Source organism: Pseudopipra pipra, chromosome W (genome assembly GCF_036250125.1).
Source record: "Pseudopipra pipra isolate bDixPip1 chromosome W, bDixPip1.hap1, whole genome shotgun sequence".
NCBI classification, from domain to species: Eukaryota; Metazoa; Chordata; class Aves; order Passeriformes; family Pipridae; genus Pseudopipra; species Pseudopipra pipra.
In genome coordinates this window covers 57,848,220-57,872,727 of record NC_087580.1, presented here as the reverse complement: position 1 = coordinate 57,872,727, position 24,508 = coordinate 57,848,220, and the positions used below count along the sequence as shown (strand labels likewise).

The window sequence follows — 24,508 nt, the reverse complement described above, 5'->3', positions numbered from 1 at the left end:
TTGTTTGTTTTGTTGGCCACCTCTTGGTAATAAATATCGGTTTTGTTGAGCTTGCAACGGTGTCTTGGTTTTCAAGCTTCAGTATGTTCGAACCCCTCCCTAATAGAGTATGATATTGGTTACTGAATGACACTGCCACTGTATGTCATAACTACCATGGACAATGAGGATGGACTGCTCCAGATACACCAGTTGTGAGCTCTTGATGCAGCTTGCAACCAGCCGACAGCACACCAGCCCTCCTGCCCTGAAATACATCTAGGATGGATAGAACTCACAGTCATAGACTAAATGAACTCAACAGACATCTTGGAGGGACGGCCACTGACTATGGAAATGATACTCGTGTTTGTGTGTATATATATATACACACATATATATATGTGTATGTAGTTGGAAGGTGGTGTATGTGGGCATGATGTAGATGATATAGCATAACGGGTGCATAATGTCCTGGTTCTGGCCAAGATGGGCTTATTTTTTTGCAGTAGCCAGGAGGGGGCACAGCTCGGACCCAGAGGTTATTCTATACCACCTCACGTGATTGGCGGTAGAAGGGAGTCTCTTCTGGGGAGAAGGGGTTCCTTCTGGTTGATTAAGCATGGCAGAGGGAGCCATCCAGTATTGTCTATTTTCAGGGAGATTTCTGTGTGAATAGGGTTTTTTGTACCCTCTGTCATTAGTAATGTTGCTCTTACTGTTTTCTTATCTCACTGCTGTTTCCAGTCAATTTTTCTTATCTCAACCTGTGATCCTTGCCTTTTGTGCCTCCAATTCATCTCTCCATCCTACCACAGATGGGAGGGGGAGGGGAAAGCGGAGGAGTGAACCAGCAGCGTATGGTTTGGAGAGTCTCAGGGGGAGCACTAAATTGGGGAGTACGGTTCATAAACCACAACATTTACACAATTAGTCACAGATAGAGGAATAAGTAGTTCTCGACTTAGCAACAGCTGGAAGGGCTACTCCTACAGTTATTTAAACATAAGATGAATTCAGAAATTCCTCGCAATCCCTTTCTTTCTTTAAAAAATCTATAGGTGGACTTCTAAACAACATGCAGCCATTTTAAAGGCCATTTTCTTTTCAACTATGATTAATGATTAGTTTAAAAAGTCTTCTCCAATGGGCAATTACAACAGATACTGAGAAACATGCCTTAGAATATATGGCTACATAATTTCATTTTTCACACCATCAGGCTACAAGGAAGAGAGTAGGTCTTCCATTTGTTATTTTGTCATGTTTTGTACTATTTACTCCACAAAAAGAGTTTGGTATTTTTGACATGCATTTCAGGTAATCCCTAACAGCAGACTTTCTAATGTGAATTCTATAAGGAAGTCTTTACCATCTGTATGTGAATCTTATATATGTTACTGAAAATTACGATAGTTCTGGAGCAAATTTTCTTTCCTGGCACTGATAAGTTCAGCCACCTAATACCAAACACTTGCTGATGGATGTCTCGCCAGCAACATCAGGCAGTAGGGGAGAAGAAATGCTAGATGTGGTTATTTAGACAACTTCCCACATCCTACTGAACATGCAATTTACCTTTCCAGTTTCAGAAGCCCAGGAAATGGAAATCTGGTTTGCCACTGCTGACAACAACCTAACTAGAGATGTTATATTTAAGGGGCGCCCAGGTCACTTCTGTTCAATTCCACTTTTTGGTAGTGGAGCATATCCCTATGGGGAGAAATGACATAATGCTTTATCAGGTCTCCCTGCTGTACTCTGAAACCTGCTGATACAGACTTGTTAGTTTTAAATAGATCAAACTCAACTTCAATCTTAAATTCAAACCTAAAATGGGCGGTATCCCAAGGAGGAGACTCCAAGTTAACAATCTCCAATCAGCCACAGTGAGAGACAAATTCCAGGCAAACCTTCAAACTAGGCTCCAAAACCATTCTATAGATTCTACAGATGCCTCTCCTGAAACATTTTGGCACCATATTAAACAGCATCCTGCAATCCTCTGAAGAATCCTTAGGGTTCTCCCTCAAGAAGAACAAGGACTGGTTTGATGAAAACAATCAAAACATCCAGAAATTGTTGAGGAAGAAGAGATCTGCTCACCAAGCACACCTTGCACTGCCATCCTGTCATGCAAGAAAAACAGCCTTTCGTCTCGCATGCAGCAAGCTTCAACAGAAACTCCGTGACATCCAGAACAAGTGGTGGATCGATCTAGCTGAAAAAACTCAATTATGCGCAGATACGGGTGATCACAAAGGATTCTATGAGGCCCTGAAAACAGCATACGGGCCTACATACCAGGTCCAAAGCCCTCTACTCAGCACTGATGGGCAAACGCTTCTAACAGATAAAACCTCCATTCTGAATTGATGGTCTGAACACTTTCAGACTCTTTTCAGTACCAACCATGTAGTCCAAGACTCAGCAATTCAGTCCATCACACAACAACCAGTGAAGTATGAATTGGATACTGCCCCCACTTTAGGAGAAACCCTCAAGGCCATACAGCAGGTGAAAAAATCGGCAAGGCAGCTGGGGTTGATGGAATTCCACCTGAAGTCTGGAAACATGGGGGCCTTGCACTCCATGCTAAATTTCACGAGTTTGTGGTGCGCTGTTGGGAACTAGGTGAACCACCATCAGACCTTTTAGATGCAGTCATCATCACTTTGTATAAGAAGAAAGGAATTAAATCAGATTGCTCAAATTACCGTGGCATTACTCTGCTCTCCATTGCTGGCAAAATCCTGGCAAGAATACTTTTGAACAGACTAATACCCGCTATAGCAGAAGGAATTCTACCTGAAAGTCAGTGCGGTTTCAGAGCCAACAGGAGTACCACAGACATGGTATTTGTTCTCAGACAAATGCAAGAGAAGTGTATGGAACAGAACAAAGGTCTCTATGTAACCTTTTTCAACCTCACCAAGGCTTTCGATACTGTGAGCAGAAAAGGTCTATGGCAGATTTTGGAACGTTTAGGTTGTCCCCCTAAGTTCCTTAAAATGATCATCTCACTCCATGAGGATCAGCAGGGACAAGTCTGATGTGGCAATGCACTTTCTGAGCCCTTTCTAATAAAGAATGGTGTGAAACAAGGCTGCGTTCTTGCTCCTACCCTTTTCACTGTCTTTTTCAGCATGATGCTCCAAAGGGCCACGGCTGACCTCGATGATCAGGACGGTATCTACATTCGATACCGTACTGATGGAAGCCTTTTCAACCTAAGGCGACTGAAGGCCCACACCAAGACCTTAAACCATCTTGTCCGGGAGCTGCTTTATGCTGATGACGCCGCCCTTGTTGCCCACACAGAAGCAGCTCTGCAGCGTTTAACATCCTGCTTTGCAGACGCTGCTGAGCTCTTTGGGCTGGAAGTCAGCTTAAAGAAGACAGAAGTTCTCTATCAACCAGCACCTCAGGAAGTCTTCCATCATGCCCATATCACCATTGGCCAATCAGAGCTTAAATCAGTCCAGCAGTTTAATTACCTAGGTAGCCTTGTCTCCTCGGATGGTAAGATTGACGGGGACATAGACAACAGGTTAGCAAAGGCATATAGTGCTTTTGGAAAACTCCATAAAAGAGTATGGTGTAATAAACACTTGAAGAAAAGTACCAAGATCAGTGTTTACAGAGCCATAGTGTTGTCTCTTATATGGTTCTGAATCATGGGTCGTCTACCGCCACCACCTGCGTCTCCTAGAACGCTTTCATCAACGCTGCCTCTGTACACTCCTAAACATCCACTGGTCAGATTATGTGACCAATACATCTGTTCTAGAACAAGCAGCAGTCACAAGCATTGAGGCCATGTTGCTGAGAACACAGCTGTACTGGGCACGGCACATCTCAAGGATGAAGGACCACCACCTCCCTAAGATCTTGCTTTATGGTGAACTTGCCACCAGATGCTGCAAGAGAGTAGCCCCGAAGAAAAGATACAAGGACTCCCTGAAACATCTCAGCCTTGGCCATACTGATCAACATAACTGGTCCACTCTGGCCTCAAATCGGGAGGCCTGGAGACACACCATCTATAATGCTGCTGTTTCCTTTGAGAGCGCACGCAGGATCACTCTCAAGGAGAAAAGACAATGCAGAAAGAATCGTGTCTTGCAGAATATACCACCTAAGGAATCTTTCTGCTGTGCCTTTTGCAATCGGATATGTCTATCTCGTATTGGCCTCATTAGCCACCAGCGTGCTTGTAACAAACATGGATAGAGCCTTCCTAAATCTTTGTTCGCGAAGCCTAGCCATGATATCTATGTCTTGCACAGAACTGATTGCCAGATTTTATTTAGTTCAAGACAGTGTTGTTCTATACAAGAATCTCTCCCAGAAAGGATATGCTGTAAAAACACACACATGTATTTTTTTTTTTACCCAGAGAAACACACTCATTCACAGCCTATTGCTTGGGAAAAGAGTTACTGTGGAAGACCCCAAGTCTGAAAATTAAAACCAGAAATAAACAGCCTTTTCCACTCACTAGCCATGTATACCCCAGAGTAATCACTGCCTTTAGTAGTTTTCACCCCAGATGAGTGACCCAGTAACTACCAGGAACCTTACCATGTGCACTTTATCACAGAACATGTAGGCAGTAGATGAAAGGAAACTGCTGATAATTTCACATATAAAAGAATGAATGATTTGCCATTTCTTTAATCAGACATAAGAACCGCAGCCATTTATAGGGTATATATCCCCATTTCTTTGCTGTAGTAGTCTTTACTATAGTGACTTTATGAGCTTATGTGGACAAACACACCATCCTTGCAATATTTAGGAGAATCTTTCCCCACATACTGTACCAGCCGCAGTAACCCTGCTGGCCTCCAACCTAAAAATGAAATTGCCTTGCTTTCAAGAGAGCAAGAATTCAAGTTCTATTATATTTCCCAACTTTTTTTCTTTTTTTTTTTTTTTTTTAAGAGGAAGACTCTGCAGGGCACATGCTTCATTTCAGTCAAGCTTTTGATGTTTTCTTCTGCAATGACCTTGAGAACAGATTCAATCTTGTACTCCTAGAACAACTTAAAACCTTCCCTTCCTAGCCTTCCAGGAGTTAAGAGCACTATGCTTACCTATCGCAACAAACATGGTCTAGCACTGTATAGTTAAGCTGCCAATTCTAGTGGCTAGCAAGTGCCAACGTTATTTGTGTCTTTCAGTCTTCCATGCTTGTTTCAAGAACCATATTAGTCAAAGCAGGTATCATCTGCTATAGCCAGAAAAATCTATCAACAGAAAGTATGATTGCTTTTCATATCTGGTTATTTTCAACCTTCCCTGACATTTGATATTGGCCTTTGAAAGAGACCTGCAGTGGTTTATAGAGGTTCCCTGAGATGAGAAGCAAATTACCTTTCGAACTTTCACATTTTGTCTTGCCTACAAGAAAAGTCAACAGGAGAACCACCTGCTGTAGTGCATTATGTATAAAAACCTTGTTACTTGCCAGGACACCAGCATGCATGGCTCTACATTTACTCCTTTTAAGTCAGAACCAACACTATAAGAGGAGGACACAGATAGTTGTAAGAATACAAGGAAATACCACGTTAACATAAGTTGGCACAACCTGAAGCAGTACTGGTACACTGGCAGCATTTTTCTGAAGTTTCTGGTGAGCACTGCAGCCAAGGAAACAACCAAGGATAATTTACAGACATCTGCAGAGGCATGAACTGCTATACCAGAGAAAGACAGAACTCACTTAAAAATTGTGCAAATTGGCAATAGAGGCTGGCATCACTGATTAATTATCTAACACCAATACTACTGAGCTGGACAATAGTGGTCTTTGAGGCAAAGAAGTTATCTTGCATTTCCTGCAACAGAAAGGAACCACCAGAGGGATGCAGACAGTGACAAAAATCAACAGAAAATGTTTGCAGAAGCACTTGGACTGAGACTGTATTTGTCATTCAGCTCATACTGAAGGAGAAGAGGAAAGGAAGTTGCCAAGACAATAATCATTTATTCACTTTCTTGCCTAAAGTTCTGCTGAACAGATTAAAGAACCGTGATGTGCAGGAATAACCTACAGGATTTAGATCTAAAGCAAAGCAATAATCCAAGATTACAAACAATTTTTGCTATGACTGTGACATATGTTACGTACAAAATGAAGAGCATAATGCAGCATAGCAGGGCATAAACTATATTAACAAGACTGAGAATCAGCAAACATTGATGTCCACAAGATAACATCAGACCAATTTTTTTTTGATTGGTTGTTTAAAGAAAGGAAGACAATCTGCATAAGAAAGGTGAAAATCCTCAAGTTTATCAGAGAACATAACTGGCATTTGCAGAAAATACTGAGTAGAAAACATACGAAAGAAACCCTCAACACTGAAGACAGACAGAAGAACAGTGATGCAATGGTTAAAGAAGTAGGAGGAAAAGAAGGTAAAGAGTCTCATTTAAGCTGAGAAGAAGCAAAAAAAGCAATCATGGGTTGCAAATGCAGGAGGGAGCATACAGGACAATACATCTGACACACCAAGGTAGTGACAGACATTCTAAAAAAGAGGTTTCACACCTTCTCTCTCCACACAGCATTTTTCCAAACCCATTGCTCACAGAACTATTTCAGAACAGGTTGCGTAAGAGTTTCTCTGTTCTATTGTACAGAGATACCCGTTCCAGAGATTTTTCAAGAATAATGAGGTGCTTTTCCCTTTTTGTATATATCGAAGCCTTGAGGTGGCCCTGCCCATGTACTAGTTTTTAAACATCAGACACCAGTCAAGTATATGACTGCCAACACTGTTCTGTTTCAGTATCAGCAAATTCTAGGAACTCTAAAATGTGTCTGTTCTTCATTTTCACAATGAATTCTGCACTAACCAGACAGATGCAGAGCAGTGTACAAACTTGTACACAAGGTGATACCATTCCTTTATAACAAGGAGGAACTCAAGCCAATCACAAATATAAACAAACAATGAGGACTACTACCAATCAAGTCAAACTCAATTTGAATACCTAGGAGGAGGATTCTTCATGCAGACACTGGTTTTTGACATATTTTGTTATGTGAACTGCAATAGATGAGGTTTGCTGCCATGGTCCGAGGGGGGAGGGGAATGGGGCTGTGACACAGCACGGACGGGTCCGGAGTCAAGGTAGAGGTGCAAATGGAATACTTTATTGAGGTGTGCAGGGGTTTTATGAGTTCAGGTGGGGAAAGGGCTAGAACATGGGGTGGAGCATGAGACAGACAACCAGGGGAACAAATGGGATTAAGAACTCGGGAGAAGAGGGTGGAACTGGAGAGGGACTGGGGAGGAAAAGGTCCAATGGTAGCTCTCTCCTCACTGCAGCTTTCTCAGCCAATCAGAGGGAGGAGCGGGGAAGCAGGGAGCAGGCAAACTCGTGGCAAGCCCGGGCATGCCCAGGTTATTACAAATATAGAGACAACATACAACTGTAAATTCCATATAATAAAGTCCTGTCAATTGCTGTATGACTTTCTCCACGCCTGGAACTGTTCCCATTCTGCTTCCAGCTCCTTCACAGTTTGCTATAGGTGGCTAAAACACAATTACTCCATGCAGTGGCTGTAACATGATTAACAGTAGTAATGGCTATCTCACACAGCAAACTAACAGAGCTTGAATGTGGACTCCCCGCTGGAGGTTTCCCGGAGAAGAACTCAGTCACGCGGTCCCCCTTTGGCAGGAGGAGAGAGCAATCAAGTTTCCTCTCGGTGTCCCAAGGCGAAAAGACATTTATTTCAAAATTCCCGGGGTTTATATGGGTTCGGGGGGGGGGGGGGGGGGGGGCAAGAAGAAGGGACGTGATTGGGTCAAGGTCCGGAGGGAAGGGAGTGGCTTGAGGGCTCTACTGACCAATGGGAGATACAGGAGGATCGCGTTCCAGTAACAGAACCAGGGACTGGGGAGAGGTGGGTGGGACAGCCTCTCCTGCTTGTGCAGGGGCGGAGTCCGCGATCGGGGAGGGGAGACAACATGGCTCCGAATGGGGAGGCCGCGCGGGTCAGGGAAAAATACACAGCTCAGGGAGAGAACCCGTACAATAGAAAACGCAAGTAGCCGTTGTTTTTCTGCTTCACTCGATCCCAGGAAGTCGCCACTGCAACGGACCCGCCTCTAAAGCTGCTCTTTCCAAGTTTCATAGTCCTGGTGTTCGCCTACAGCAAACATACAAACCATATACGAAACATTAGTAACCAGAGAAATTTGAGTGATAACAATAAACAGCTTGACTGTTTTAGCAAGCTAGAATTAACAGATAACATACACACCCCACAAGTCACAAAGAAGCCACAAATATGTACAAACAAGCTTACCGGCAATGGAAACAACTTCCCATTTACTTTAATACACAAACTATTAGGGTAATCATCTTCTTGAGGGCAGTTTGTCTCTGCTAGGCATAACCTATATCCCCAAAAAGAAAAAGCATCATTTTCAAGTGTCACCACATTCATATGTCCCCACAAACATCTAGACTTATGTTACATTAGCCAATTAAAAAGTTGTAAGAGAACACTATGAAAAAGGTACCTTAGCTGAACTTGGATCGTGTAATCTCTCCTGCCCCTGGGCAAGAAGCCCCTGTGACAAAGAGAAATAAAAAGAGAAGTATCCATTTAGACAGCAGGTCTCATATTCCAGTCATATGCAGAAAGAACTGGCATCCTCTGTCAAGAGTTTATAGTAACAATAAAGTATGATTTTGCCAGAGAAGAAAAAACCCTCTTAGCTTACACCATAGGTCTTGCAACAACATAAACCCCGTGACAAAAAAGCAGTCTTCCATTCCTGCAGTCAGGAAACATGCAGGGAAGAAAAGCTTACCACCTCTCTAAGTAGTGACAATTATTTGGAACAGAGTAATTGTTAACTCTTTAATGGGGTAGGATTTACCCTAAATGCACATAAATTCTGCACATGTCCCTGAAGAAAACAGAACAGATAAACTCAGTGTAACTTCAGTGAGGATTATCATTCTGCACCTGCAAGTTTTATGTGATACAGAAAACGAATCAAACCCCCCACACTTTCTCCTGAAATTTTGCAAAAGTTTACCTACACTATGCCACACTCTTACTTCTTACCTGGAAATACAGATTTCTCTGACCTGCTGAGGTGTTAAAGCAAAGATAAAAAACTTTTCTTGGAACCTCTGAATACTGCTCTGTACTAGAGAGACAGAAAAGAGTTTTAGCCATGGTAATTAAAGTAATTGATTAAAACAGGATCTGCAACTGAGGTGGGATTTTTTTGGAACCAGGCATAAGTCACTTAATGTCGCGACGGAAAGCTCTAGACACCTCAATGTGAGAATCCAGGAACTTCGTTTATTGTAGATTGGCAACAGCTTAATATACACTCGATAATAGGTTCATGAATATTACAGAAATTAGGCTCATTATTGGTGCTCAGTTAGGTGGTGATATCATCTTAACTGTCTTTCATTGTTTACACAGTGTCTTTGTTTTGGTAATGCCTAGCTCCTGTTTTTCAGCCCAATTTAGAATACCCAAGGACGCTGCTGCTTTCTCACGGCCCTGCTATCTCAGACTTTCTCATGGGCCTAGTCAGACTGCGTCTTATACTTTAGCAGCTCATCCATAGCCTTAGCCATGTTCATATGTCCTCGCATTTCTAACCAATCCTCTATAATTTCCCCTGTTTTTATTTTGGGCCAACAATGCTTTCTTTGTCGTAGTATTTACACGTCTAGTAATACAAGAAAAGGCAACACGAGCTACTACTAAGATTACAATAACTGTCAATATCCATCGTAGGCCTTCTTTAATATAACTTAGAGCCCATTCAGATATAGAACCAAATATAGATTGAAGCCATGAGTCTATAGGGCTAGTTGCTACTGTCACCTTCTTTGTATGATCTGTTAACCATTGCAGTTGTTTATGTATGGAGTTACTGTGATCTGAAAGATTAAAACAGCACATACCGTCAAAGTCCTTACAGCCATGGCCTTGTGCTAACAACAGAAAATCAATAGCAGCTCGATTTTGTAGGACAGCATGACGTAAACTACCAACGTCTTGTGCAAGTTCTGCTATTACTCGGGTGGTGACATTTGATTGTTTTACAGCCCAGCATGCAAGTTTGCGAATGGATGTTAATGCCTGTGCCGTGCCTACACCTGGGACAATAGATCCAAAGACAGTAGCTGTTTTACCCCATAGCTCTACTTTGTCATCACAATCTGAGGAAAGTTGGTTTAGGCTCCTCTTTTGTTTGCGTGATGGAGTTAGATTAAAAAGCTGTAAAAAGGATGGGGATAACAGTGTAAGTGACCCTATATAGCAGGGCCCTTCGAAGGCACGTACAGGAATGCCAGGCCAAGCTCTGTCACCACAAATAAGAAATACACCTGGTGGTAAGGCACGTGCAGTGTTGTTAACCCAAATACTTGGTGAGGAAGGTTTGACTTCAGCTCCATATGCCCCAAGGCTCTGGTTGTTAGTATTGTTAGTGCCACAATAGTCTCCTACATTTTTATAATTAAACCCTGGGGTACGTGAAGTGACATTAGTCCATCTAGACAAATCATGGCTTTGATGTGCACTTAACCCAGAATGAAATGTTCCCAGCATAAAGCAAGTTTGAGTCCCATTATCACTTGTATTACGGACAGACAATGATCCCATTAAGTCTAACTCCTGGGGACTATGGGGTAAAGAGGTATTGAGAGCTTTTATAAGGCACGCAGATGTATTAGAGATAATTATTTCATTCCCACACGATGATGAAACCCAACCAGCAAATAGTAAGTTTAACTTATATACTGAGTCAAAAGGCATACCAAATAAGCAAGTACGAAAAGGATCTGAGGCAGATGCCAAGGACAAGCAAAAGGATGATTGTCCTGTTTGATTTGCCCAGGTGACCCATATGTTTTTCCGAGGGTCAATGGTGTGAAGAGCCTCAACATTGGCAATCATACCCGTGAAAAGAAGAAAACCTATTACATAGCCGTACAATGAAATAGATAGAAATCCTAACATCTTTGCTATACTAATACACAAAAACAGTAAATCAATTCCGGGCACGTAAGTCTTGCAGTTCCTTTGTGTACAGTTACTCAGTTAATTCAGATGCTGTTCCAGTGTCTCCTTCTTCAGCAGGTGTAGGGGAATCAGGTGTTGAAGAGGCTGGAGGTGGTGGTATAAGGTCAGGTGAGGCTGCAGGCACCGCAGGTGTCTCTCCTCCTCGCTCTCCAGGGCTCTCAACCGCTGACTTGACCCAACGACTGGGAACCCACAGGGTACCTGTAGAAGTAGACACACAGAAGTAGCCTCGGCCTATAAAGATGACTTCTGCTGGACCTTCCCACATCCCAGTTTTAGGATTCCGATAATGAACCTTCATGGGTGGTCCTTTTGACACCTGCTCTTTCTGATTATGTTTGACAATAGGAGGTACTGAATCATCTCCGAAAATACACAAATGATTAAGGACAAAAAGAGTTTTGCTAACTCTCTCTCGGGCATCCCTGATGTCTTTGTATTTCTCAAGGTAGCTTTTAATTGTTCCATTCATTCGCTCTACTATAGCTTGCCCAGTAGGCGAATGAGCTATGCCCGTAACATGCTTTATGTCCCACTGCTGCAAGAATTGTCCCAGAATCCTGCTAACATATGCAGGTCCGTTATCTGTCTTTAACGTTTTAGGGACTCCCATGACAGCAAAGCAATCTGTCAGATGACGCTTCACATCTTGGACTTTCTCTCCTGGCTGCAGCGTAGCCCATACGAAGTGACTGTAGGTGTCAATTGACACATGCATGTATTTCAATCGACCAAAAGCAGGAACATGTGTGACATCCATTTGCCACAACTCATTAGCTTTTAGTCCTTTGGGATTAACTCCCACTCCGAGGCCTACTCCTTTATTTTGCTGACTGCAAATAGGGCATGCTTTCACTATTGCTCTGGCATCTTCAATTGACAGTCCATATGAGTGACTGAGACCTTTTGCATTTTGATGATATACAGCATGAGCCTCACGTGCTCTCAGGAAAGGAGACATAGGAGCTTCTGTCACTGTTGACACTAGACTATCTGCTCTAGCATTTCCTTCTCCCAGCCCTATATTCCATTGATGACTCCTGATATGCAACACAGCATATCTGGCTGACCGGTAAGCAATTGCTTTGTGAAGCTGCTGTAATAGTTGCATGAGTCTGGCATTCTTAACTTCTCTAATGCTGGCATCTTCGATTCGATTAGCTACTCCTGCAACATACATAATGTGGTCTGTAACCACATTAAGTGTTTGATCTAGCCAGTGAGATAATGCCCACACAACAGCTGCAAGCTCTAATGTTTGTAAAGAGTCCTTTAAGTGAGCGTTTAAGAAGTGTTGATGCCATCGCCCTTCGTGCCTCCAGGTGGCTACGGCACGCTGCAATCTTTTTCCAGCGTCAGTGAATACGGTGATTGCATTCTGAAGTGGTGTCGCAGATCGCTTTGGAACTTGCAGCCACACCTGGTTAGCCATCCAGGCTAGCGTCGGTGACTGCAAAGGATGGATGTTAATGATGGCATCTGACACGAGTAGTGCTCCTTGCAGCTCAGGAGAATGGACTAAATACCAATCTAAGTCCTCCTGTCTTATCGGCACTTGTATCTCATGTGGTTCTGACCCGGTCGCTTGCACAATCCGGTTTCTGCCTTTTTTAATGAGCTCTGATAAAGTCCGAATCCTTTCCCGGACTGTTCTGCGTGGTTGCAAAGACGTTGTCAGCCATTCTAACACAACCTGCTGCCCTTTAGTTGATGTTGCAAGCTGCTTTTGATTGTCCCCCGTTTTTATTTTTTGCTGCGTGAGGGCTCCCATAAAATGCTTTTCTCCTGCCAAGATAGTAAGATTGACAGGTACACCCTCTATCCGTCGGTGTGTGACATGATCAGCAATACTGGCCGCAATCTGATGTAAGAGGTTTCGCTGTTCTGGGGTGACAATCACTGCTGTTGAAGGGTCTGTACCCTTTAATAGTGGTCTGAGGGGTTCTAGCCACTCATTAGGTATTCCCACTACTGGACGCAGCCACTGTAAGTCTCCTAAGAGTCTCTGAGCATCATGCAAGGTGGTAATTTCTATATTGATAGACAATTTCTGAGGTCGAATGACAGAGTCTGTGATTTGCCAGCCTAAATAATGCCAGGGACTGGATTCTTGAATTTTCTCAGTGGCTATGACTAAGCCTTGCTGCTGCAACTGATTAACCAGTTGCTGCTTTTGATCTTTTGTAAACTTAGTCGGCTGGGCGAACAGCAAGTTGTCTACATAATGGTAAATTACTGTCGAGGGCCATGATTTTCTGATTGGCTGTAATGCAGCATCCACGTAGAGCTGACAAAGAGTGGGAGAATTCTTCATTCCCTGAGGCAACACAGTCCATTCATAACGTTGCGCTGGTCCTTCCTTGTTTATAGCAGGAACAGTGAATGCAAAACGCTGACGATCCTGCTCATGTAATGCAATAGTGAAGAAGCAGTCCTTAAGATCGATTATTAACAGGAACCAATTTTGTGGGATCATAGCTGGATTTGGCAGTCCTGGTTGTAATGCCCCCATCATATGCATCTGGGCATTTACTGTACGTAAATCATGTAACAGCCTGTATTTCCCAGATTTCTTCCTGATCACAAAAATAGGAGTATTCCACGGGCTAGTTGACAAACGCAAATGCCCTTGTTGTAACTGCTCTGACACCAACGCATGTGCCTGTAAAAGACTTTCCCTTTTTAAGGGCCATTGCTCTACCCACACCGGCGTTTCTGTCTTCCATTGGAGCGGGATCGGGAAAGTCCAGGCAATGGCCGTCATGCTAAAGGGGATCCTGGTTTGTTGGTCAGAACCATCCCCATCTGAGCGAGAATGTCTCTCCCTATTAATGCTTGTACTCCGTCGGGTAGGGGGAGAACAGACACCGTACAGTTCACAGTCATTTCATCCAACGTGATAGTTATCGGAGGGGACCTCTTTGCCAGAGTCAGACCACCCACTCCTGCAACTGTTGCTCCTGAGTTTACCAAGGGCCACGATGTGGGCCACTTGCGAGCTGCAACAATGCTGACGTCAGCTCCCGTATCCAAAAGAGCAATTAAATGTGCAGTTTGTGAGTTCCATTGGAGCTGGATAGCTTTTCGTGGTCGTCTGGCCATATCTATTGTTAGCAGAGCCGATGCACCAGTAGATCCAAAGCCCTGATCTCCTCGTTCGGGCTTATCCGATGGTCCAGGAGCGATCTGAGGGAGCGGTATCAGTTGTGCGATACGAGATCTGGCCGGTATATGCAAAGGTGGAAATAGTGTATTTACCATGATTGATATTTCTCCAGTGTAGTCGGCATCAATCAGTTCCACTAAAACAGTTAATCCAGCCATTGTGGACGAGGACCGACCTATTAACAAAGCTCCTACTGGTTTGCCGTCAACTAACACCGGCCCGTGCACTCCTGTCGGTATTTTCTGAGGACGCTGGTCTATTAGGGTGCAGTCTATTGTGGTTGCCAGGTCCAGGCCGAGGCTCCCTCTGGTTGCGGGATGCAGTGCGAGGTCTGAGCCGGGAAGCTGTGAATAGTTGGAGCCGTCACTTGTGTCTTGGCGCGGGACCCCTTCGCGCTGGCTTTCCCATTTCCCGACCCACGCCAGCACATAGCAGGAACATGCGTGTTTTGCTGACAGCGAGAACACCACACCGGACCGGACTGGCACTCTCTTCGTACGTGTCCGTATACTCCACACTGAAAACAGCGTCTTTTTGCTGGTCCACTTCGCTGTGTGGCTCCGGTCGGAGCTTGTAAGGGTGCAAGCGCGGCTAAAACCTGAGAGCTAGTAGCCTTCGCCTGCTCCTTTAAGCTTTCACCTAGCTCTTTAACCGCGTTCACTAACATAGCATTAGGCCCCTGGGGTATTTGCGCCATTCGTTCTAATAGCTCCTCAATTGACCAATTACCCGGGAGCGTAACAATGACATTGCGAGCTGTAGAATTACAGTTCTGCAGCGCACACTGCTTTAGCAAAGCGCCGTGCATATATTCGGGAACTCCCGCTAACTGGATGGCATTAACAACCCGATCTATAAACGATCCAAAAGGCTCGTCTCTTCCCTGCTTGATCCCCATATATGACGGAATTCCCCCTGGAGCTTTGATCTTATCTAGAGCGAGACGGGCTAGGCGCATAGACTCCCTGATCTTATCCGGTCCTATTAATGCTTGTGCCTCCACTCTGGCACTCTAGCGTAACCCCGTGCAAAGGGTCAGCTGCCTGTCTCTGAACCGCTACGGCCTCCTGGCAAAACGCCTGCCAGTGCGCATTATGTAGCATTTGCTGGTGCTGTGAAAGAACCAACTTCATAATGTTTTTAATGTCTGCTGGTAAAAGCAAGTTGCTACCCCAAATATAATTTAACATTTGTCGGGTAGGCTCACCCTGGATTCCACTCTCATTAACGGTAGCACGCAATTGCGACAACAGCTTCCAATCAAGGGCAGTGATATTTGCTACCAATCCACCCCCTTGTGCCGGAGCATAAACTACCGGAAAGGCATCAGTTAAAGTTTCTGCCGCTTCTTTATCTCCCGCTTGCAAAGCATCTGCGGCAATGCCTTGCCAGAGCTTTCGCCGCTCTGCAGCGACAGTACTCGATATATCGGGTGAGGGGGGTGACACAGCCCCGGTAGACGAGGTCTGCTGGGACTCAGGGGACGGGTTAGGGAACTCTAGGGAAGGGGCAGTGGGAGTAATAAGAGCCTGCTCTTGAGGTTCAGGCGGGATATGTACAACATTAGTCGAGGGAGGCAGCGGGTACGAAGACTCAGCCGCGAAAGGATTGCCGATGTCTCCCAAACGCTGCGCAGCGGCTCGAGCAGCCTGCTGCTCGGCTTTATGTTGTTGCAAAGCATTAGAAACAGCCTGTCACTGCTTGCCTAACTTTTTAGCTACTTTATCATCATTCAATAAATCCTCCCACAACTTATCCCCGTACCGTTTCCATTCACCTTCATCAAAAACCGTATTGGGGTCCACAAAACACCCTTTCACAAACCCCACCTTAAGCAATTCCGGTAAATCCTTTTTTAAATCTAACCCTTTAACTCCCCGCTTTTCTAAAAAGCATTGGAGCAATGATAGTGCCGCCTGTCTCTCCATTACCTAAAAAAACGTGTTACCACGCTTTGTGCAGCCCTTTCCACGAGACTTTGCGGCTTTGTCGGCGGGCCTCCTTCTTCAGGAGTCTTCCCGGGCGCCGGGTCCTGGAAGCACGGAACTTAACTCTTTCGCCGTCCGAAATCCCTGAAAGGGAGGCGTCCGGCGGCGGCAAGTTGAGCTCTTTTTCGTCCAGCCCTTTCGCCTTCTTGTGCTGCACGGCAAGACCGACCGAAACTCCTACGTCCGACCGTGGCTGCGAGAACCCGACTTGGCTCTCGGGAGTCCGACTTGACTCCGACCCAGGAAATCCGACTTGATCTCCTAGGGACCCCCTCTGGTCCCCGTACACGGGCGCCAAAATTTGTCGCGACGGAAAGCTCTAGACACCTCAATGTGAGAATCCAGGAACTTCGTTTATTGTAGATTGACAACAGCTTAATATACACTCTATAATAGGTTCATGAATATTACAGAAATTAGGCTCATTATTGGTGCTCAGTTAGGTGGTGATATCATCTTAACTGTCTTTCATTGTTTACACAGGTGGCTCGTTAAGTGTCTTTGTTTTGGTAATGCCTAGCTCCTGTTTTTCAGCCCAATTTAGAATACCCAAGGACGCTGCTGCTTTCTCACGGCCCTGCTATCTCAGACTTTCTCATGGGCCTAGTCAGACTGCGTCTTATACTTTAGCAGCTCATCCATAGCCTTAGCCATGTTCATATGTCCTCGCATTTCTAACCAATCCTCTATAACTTAATATATTCAAATTGTGGTTGAACTGCATTTAACTGTCAACAGGAAAGAATGGAACAAATCATTCATTCAACTATATTCAGATGGCTTAATATTACATTACGCTTCAGTATTAAAGAAGCTTGACAAACTGCATTATAATCCTTTCTCCCAAGGAAGAAAGGTTCAAACAAACACACAACAAAATATAACACTGAATACAGGATGAAAAGAGTACCACAGAGATGTTTACAACTATTTTGATGTACTACAAGAAGAGAATGCACACCAGAAGTTATTAATGGACAGCTGGAAAATTACTCAATTCAGAAACAGCTAAATGTAACTAAATCTTTGGGAAGGGGAGGAGGAGAGAAGGAGCACAACCCCTAATGCCACAAAAGCCTACTAGACTTGACATCTGGGAATTATCCCTCAGTAGTATTTGGCAAAAAAAAAAAAAATGCAACTCACATCAGAAACTGACTTGTCTGTCAGTGATGGGAAGCTGCAATATTTTAGTATTAAAGGTTCATAGTATGTGCATGTTGCTTTTCTATTTTCAACTTGAGAAGTTAGAAATCTTGACCTGAAATAAAAGTAGATTGGGCTTGTCCAACAATTTAAAGTAAGCAGCAAGGAGGATAAATGCAAAAATAGCACAACTAAACCAGGCAAATTTTTAAGAGCTAGTTGACTGTCTTGTAGTTTTAGTTAAATGGGAAAGATTTTTGGTGAATTCTTTTCATACCATCACATGGTTTGGAGCATGGGGGACTGCCCCCCCGCCCTGTCCAAGCTAAGCCAGGGAGGGACTGTCCCCAGCATCTTGTGACCTGCTGGAAAGGGGGGGGGCCCTCACGTGAAGCAGCTCGAGAGCTCAGGAGACGGGATAAAATCCCCAGTGCTTCTGGAAACTCTCTCTTGTTCCTGGATGTAGGTCCCAAGGGAAGGGACCGCTGCAGCCTCTGCTCCGGGCACTTTGAGGAGTTTCCCTGGGCCCGTGCGACACCAACCACTTTCAGTGGTTTTTGCTGCTGGCTGTCCCATGCAACACTGACCGCTTTTGACGTCAGCTGCCACAACATGAATCAAGACCAGCTGAGTCATATCGGTGAGACCAACAGTTAGGGATTTTCCCTTTTGGGAGCTGCACAGGGTGCTGCTGCCACCGTGTGGCCTGCAACCACCAGGTCCCAGCACCACGCCGGGTCATCCCGGCTCCACCATTGTCAGTTCACAGGGGTTTGCTATGTCGGAACCCACACTACTGTCTTGGCAGTATAGTATTTCTCTTTGAATGAAATATCTTTTCAGGGTTTTTTTTAATCTAGGGGGGAGGGGGTAGCTAGGTAATATTTTCTGCTATTGTTTCTTTTTCCTTTGTTTCTGTTTTTTCCCCAGTTTTTAGTAAAATTGTTATTTTTCCTTTTTCATTCAGACTTCTCATGATTTCTACTTTGTCAGTATTTGGGGGAGTGAAATAATAGAAAGAAAATGAGAGTTTATCTCATTAGAGGTCTCACCTCCTAAGCATATTGTCATTAAACCAAGACAATATATTTGGCGCCCAATCTGAGGCTCTGAGAAAGAGAGAGAGAAAGAAGTGGAAAAAAACAATTTTGAGAAATCCATTTGTGTACTGGATATAGAACTCCTTAGTCACCATGTTGTTTGAGCCATTCGTGTTTATTTGGCATGTATTTCTGTATACGCATTTTCCGTTCATAGGTGTTTTTCTCAAACTGGAGTTTAAAACCAAGGCAGCCTTGTCAATTTTTCAGTTCATAACCTGGATTCATAGTGTTGTAAATTCAACACCTATAAGTTTCATTTGGAATGTGTTTTCAGGGTTGTCTTCCTGCCCTAGCCTAAGCTGTTACCTCTGGAGTTTATTGATAATGGCACCCAGTCTGGGGGAGAAGCGCAGGGGAGTGACTCCTCCCAGTCCTTCACCCATTCCCTTTTCAGGTCTGCTACAATAGCTTTTGAAAAGTTTAAATTCCCTCTAGATGCTAGAGCTCCCTTACTCTTTGTGGTATGTCTGCAAGTTTGCATCATTATGGTCTATCTCGTGTGAAGCTAGGGCCAGGATCTTTCAAGAAGGTGTTCCCCCAGAGGTGAATAACTTTGAGTGGCATGGGTTGTGGGAGGACATGGGTAAGTTCTTGGAGAACTTTTAAACTCCAATGACCTGGAAGTTCACCCTTGAACAACTTCAGAACCCTGTTAAAGTGATGAGATCAGTGAGGGAAAGGTGCCATGGTAGATCTGTGGAGGGGCAGCTTGTGGTTGCATGCGGGGCTTTGGCCACTGCCTACCAAAAACTGCTTGGTATGGTGCAGCACCTCCAGGAGGAAAGGCAAGGGGACAAAATACCCAACACTGCAGCCATTCAGGGTGTGGCTAGGCCAGAAGGGCAACCCCAGCCAATAGAAGTTGCCCCTATCCACAGGAGAAAATATAAGAACAAATCAGTTCGCCTGGTGGATGATGATGGGGAGGCAGGACCTTCACAAACAGTAGACTCAGACCCAGAAATAATCACTGAATCCCTATAATTTGATAATCTCTGCAATTTGCGGAAAGACATCGCTTGACGACTGAGTGAGCCCATTTTGACCTAGTGGATCTGAGTCTGGGATCTTAGGGGTAAAGGCACACAGTTTGATGGTACTGAAGTGAGGTTTTTAGGATTCCTGTCCCAGGATGTGGGTATTGACCAGGGGTTCATGAGGGAATCAGAACCCCTTAATCTCTGGATGTGGCTTTTACCAAGCATAAGAGAGAGGTTTGCTTACAGGGACAACCTGCAGGGGCATCATTGCTCCTGGGACACCATGGAGGAAGGGATCCTACGCCTGAGAGAACTGGCACTGTTAGAGGTACTTTTTGCAAGGGACAGGTGTACATAACAGATGTGGTGGAAACTTGTACCTGCAGGGCCAACCGTATACTCTAATTTTCTGGTGACAATGCACTGGAAGGAAAAACAAGAGACAGTGGGTGTTACAATGAATAAACTCAGGACATATGATAAAATTGTCCATGCCCCATTACGGGCCCATATCTCTTCTGTGGAGAAATTAGTTGAGGACCTCCAGACTCTAACTAAGTAAAAAGTGACCACAAAAAGCTCAGAGAGACAATTGTCCATGTCTTGCCAGTGTAAACTGGAGCCCTGCTATTTGTAACAGGTGTCCCCCAGCTAGGCAGAGGGGGTACGCCACACGAGGTAACCTGTGGTTCTTTTTCCATGAACATGGGGGAAATGTGAGGAGATGGGATGGAAACCCCACCTCTGCTTTATCAGCACGAGTACAGGAGTTAAAAGGAAAAATGACCACTAGAGGCAACTCATTGAGGATAGATGTAACTCCAATTTCCCATGGGCAAGCTCCTAGACAGAGTAGGAGGGACGATAAAATGTCCAGCCTTTCATAAGGGATCTCCTGGATGTAAGTCACAACTACAAAAATCAGCACTAGAGGGGACCTGCCTCTAGGCAGGTAGAGGCACAGGATAACCGTGTCTATTGGACTGTGTGGATCCAATGGCCTTGCACATCAGACCCACAAGAATACAAAGCTTTGGTTGACACTGGTGCACAATGCACTCTAATGCCATCAGGACATGTGGGGGCAGAGTCTATTTCTATTTCTGGAGTGACAGGGGGTTCTCAAGAGCTGACAGTGGTGGGAGCTGAAGTGAGCTTGACCAGGAAGGAGTGGCAGAGACACCCCATTGTGACTGGTTCAGATGCCCCATGTATCCTGGATATTGATTACCTAAAAAATGGGTATTTCAAAGACCCAAAAGGACATCAGTGGGCTTTTGGGATATCTGCTGTAGTGACAAAAGGGATTAAACAGTTGAATGCATTGCCTGGTCTCTCAAAGAACCCTTCTACTGAGGGACTGCTAAGGGTTGAAGAACAACAGGTGCCAATCGCCACTGCAACAGTGCGTCATTGGCAATACCACACCAACTGAGATTCTGTGATCCCCACACATAAGATGATCCGAGAGCTTGAGAGCCAAGGAGTGGTCAGCAAGACTCGCTCACCCTTTAACAGCCCCATTTGACCCATGCTTAAGTCCAATGGAGAATGGAGATTGACAATAGACTATTGTGGCTTGAATGAAGTTACCCCATCGCTGAGTGCCAGACGTGCTGGAACTTCAGTATGAACTGGAGTCCAAGGAAGCAAAGTGGTGCCACCATTGACATTGTCAATGTGTTTTTCTCCATTCCTTTGGCAGCATAGTGCCGGTCACAGTTTGCTTTCACTTGGAGGAGCATGCAGTACACCTGGAACTGACTGCCCCAGGGGTGGAAACACAGTCTCACCATCTGCCACGGACTAATCCAGGCTGCACTAGAGAAGGGTGAGGCCCCAGAACACCTGCAGTACATCGATGACATCATTGTATGGGGAACACGGCAGAAGAAGTCTTTGAGAATGAAGATCATACAGATTCTCCTGAAAGGCGGCTTTGCCATCAAAAAGAATAAGGTCGAGGGACCTGACCAAGAAATCCAGTTCCTGGGAGTGAAGTGGCAGGATAGATGCCATCAGATCCCAACAGAAGTCATCAAGAAGTGTGTCTCAGTTTAATGAGATTGAAAATGTTTTGCTAAGGAGGGTGAGTTATGAGGTAGACCAAACTCCTCTCTCTCAGCAATTGTAAATCCAAAATTAAGAGGCTCCAATCAAGGAAGTATGGAAAAAAGAAAATAGCAATCCTTTATTAAAGGATATATGTATATTGGCAAAAAAAACTAGCAAAAGAACACAAAAACAACTAAGCAATAGTCTTGTACCCATAAGTCCCCTTCAAAATGGAAACAGTTTGACACTTGTCTGTCCTCTAGTGCAATTCTAATCACAGTTGGCAGGGGGCACTGATGGATCACTGGAGGAGCAGAGCCTGCAGTGCTCTGTGGTGGTCAACAGGGGGCGCTGTTGGGCTCTGGCGGTTGCCGCGTGGAGCCCTCGGATCGCTGGAGAAGCCGAAATGGAGATTTCCCCCCCCCACCAGGAAGGGGAAGGGGAAAGGGGGAAAGAAAGGCGGTTTCTTTTCCACAAAAACTCATGCTGTCTCTGTCTGGCTGCGGTCAGGACTTCCTCCTTTCCTCGACGAGCACAAACTCTCTGATGAAAACCGAGCAGGTCCGGCTGGCAACAGAGCAGACCGCAGGCAAGCTGAGGCCGGAGAACAGACAGATGACCAGGTTGAGAGCAAAAAAACGGCCTCAGAGCTCTTTCAACACACACCTTGCTCCCGTTAAGGCAAAAAGTGAAGTGTCCCCCGTTTGCAAGGAGAGGAGAGAAACTCCTCTCTGCAGATTTGGAAGGGCTATCAGCCAGGAATGCAGGTCTGCAACTAGTTCTTTTGTATAGTCAGTTACCCCTTCCCTCTCCTCGTTCAACATCCTTCTCTTACAGCAGGACAGTGGAAAGGAAAATTTCTTCTTGGATTTTTAGAACGAGTAAACCTATGACAAAGTGTCATAGGTTTACTTGTTCTAAAAAAAAACAGCTTGAATTTTTTTCCCCTGCACCACTGTGAAAGTAAGGTGTTGAAGAGGGAGGGGGAGGGTGGTGGCTAGAGTGATTTGCACACACAAAAGAACTGGGGGCAGCCTCACATTCCAAGCTAATGGGCCTCAGAAGACTGGGGGGAGGAGGTAAGTTTTTTTTTCTCCTCAGGAAACAGTATCCTCACCTGACTTTTGCCCTGACTCAGGGAAGGTGTGTGTGTGTGGAGGGGCTCCAAAATTAATTTTTTTTTCAGCCAGGTCATCTGGCTGCCTTTGGCCCCGGTCTGCCTCTGTTCTCCCACTCCCTGTTCTGCCCACGGCCCAGACCTGCTTGGATTTCATCAGAGAAGCCAGGGCCATCTGCAAAGGAACCTTTGAGGGAAGAGGCCACCCCTTCCCTCCTCCGTTCCCATGTTGGCAGCAGCTTGTACCCATCAACTAAGGGGGGGGAATCCCAGCCAGAGCCAGCCGCCGACAGTGTGAGTCCATAGGAAGAACCCCCTTTTCCCCTTTTCTCCTTCCCCTTCTCGGTGGAGGGGGAGTCTCCATTCAGCTTCTCCCATTCACCGGGGCCCCCATGTGGTGAGCGCCCCCTGCCGACCACGAGGGAGCAACTGCAGGCTCTGCTCCTTCAGTGATCCAACAGCGCCCCCTCCTGATTGTGGTTAGAATTGCGCCAAAAGGTGGAAAGTACTGAACTGTTTTTGGTGGGAACCTTGGGTGCAGGATTGTTTTTTGGGGTTTTTTTGTGTTCTTTTGTTGTGTTGCCTATATACATATATCCTTTAATAAAGGGCTGTTATCTTTTCTTTCTCCATATTTCCTCAATTGGAGCCTCTTAATTTCAGATTTACAATTGCTTAGAGAGAGGAGCTTGGTCTTCCTCATAACTCATTCTCCTTAGCAAACACTTCAGTCTCATTAAACTGAGACAAGATAATAGGAATGTCCCCACCGACTAGTAAGAAGGAAATGCAAGCTTTCCTTGGTGCTGTAGGTTTCTGGAGGATGCAAATCCCAAAATACAGACAGACTGTAAGTCCTCTCTACTTTGTAACATGCAAGAAGAACAGTTTCCACTGGGGACCCGAACAGCAACAAACCTTTGGACAGATCAAACAGGAGATTGCTCACGCTGTAGCCCTTGGGCCAGTCAGGACAGGACCAGAGGTGAAGAATGTGCTACACTTTGCAGACAGGGATAATGGTCCCTCCTGGAGCCTCTGGCAAAAGGTGCCTGGGGAGACTCAAGGCCAACCACTTGGATTCTGGAGCTGAAGCTACAGATGGTCTGAGGCCAACTACACCCCAACACAGAAGGAGATTCTAGCATCCTATGAAGGAGTTCAAGTCGCCTCAGAAGTGATCCACATGGAAGCACAGCTTATCCTGGCACCCTGACTACCAGTTCTGGGGTGGATGTTCAAAGGAAAAATTCCCTCCACCCATCATGCCACTGACACTACATGGAGTAAGTGGATTGCCTTGATCACACAGCGCGCCCATAATGGAAACCCTAATCACCCTGGGATCTTGGAAATAATAGAGGGTCTCCTTTCTAAATGACTTAGGAAATCAGACATTTTAGCTTAGATAAAAATTGTATCTTAACTAAGGGATTTGCTTTCTTGGCATAGTAGTTGTCTTTTTTTTTAGGACTACAATTAGTTTCAGGATGTAGAATGTGGATGAAACATGGGAACTAATAGAGAGTGTACCACATGCCCACCTGCAAGAAATTAGCTTACATGCCTCAGAAAACTTGATCAGTAAGAGATTGTTCTGTTAAGAAGTAAATTCAATTGAAGATTGTTTAAGCTGATGGGAAATTCTACTTATCTTTAACCAGTGATGAATATATGTGTCTTAGTTGGTCCTAGAACAATTAATTTAGGGGTTAGACGTCAACTGGATCAATCATAGATGCTAGGAGGCCTGCCAAGCGAGAAGAAGACTGCGAAAACGGCTGCCCCCCCCAAAGAAATGGATGCAAGATAGCAATCTTGGTCCATGAATGAACTGCAAGATGATATTTGACCCCAAAATCATGACATAATCAGGGGTTGG

At 44.9% G+C, this 24,508-nt stretch overlaps 1 protein-coding gene and 1 pseudogene across 1 annotated transcript; both read right to left on the bottom strand.

The window, feature by feature from the left end:
* The window catches only part of LOC135404749 (E3 SUMO-protein ligase PIAS2-like), a 66,972-nt pseudogene that overhangs the window by 39,273 nt on the left and 3,191 nt on the right, over positions 1–24,508 (bottom strand).
* On the bottom strand, positions 13,420–18,007 carry LOC135404750 (uncharacterized). Its single transcript, XM_064639489.1, has 3 exons — positions 17,959–18,007; positions 16,215–16,486; positions 13,420–14,842 (listed from the first exon to the last, which is right to left on the bottom strand). The coding sequence occupies exons 1-3, from the start codon at positions 18,005–18,007 to the stop codon at positions 13,832–13,834; spliced, it is 1,332 nt and encodes a 443-aa protein (XP_064495559.1). The 3' UTR covers positions 13,420–13,831.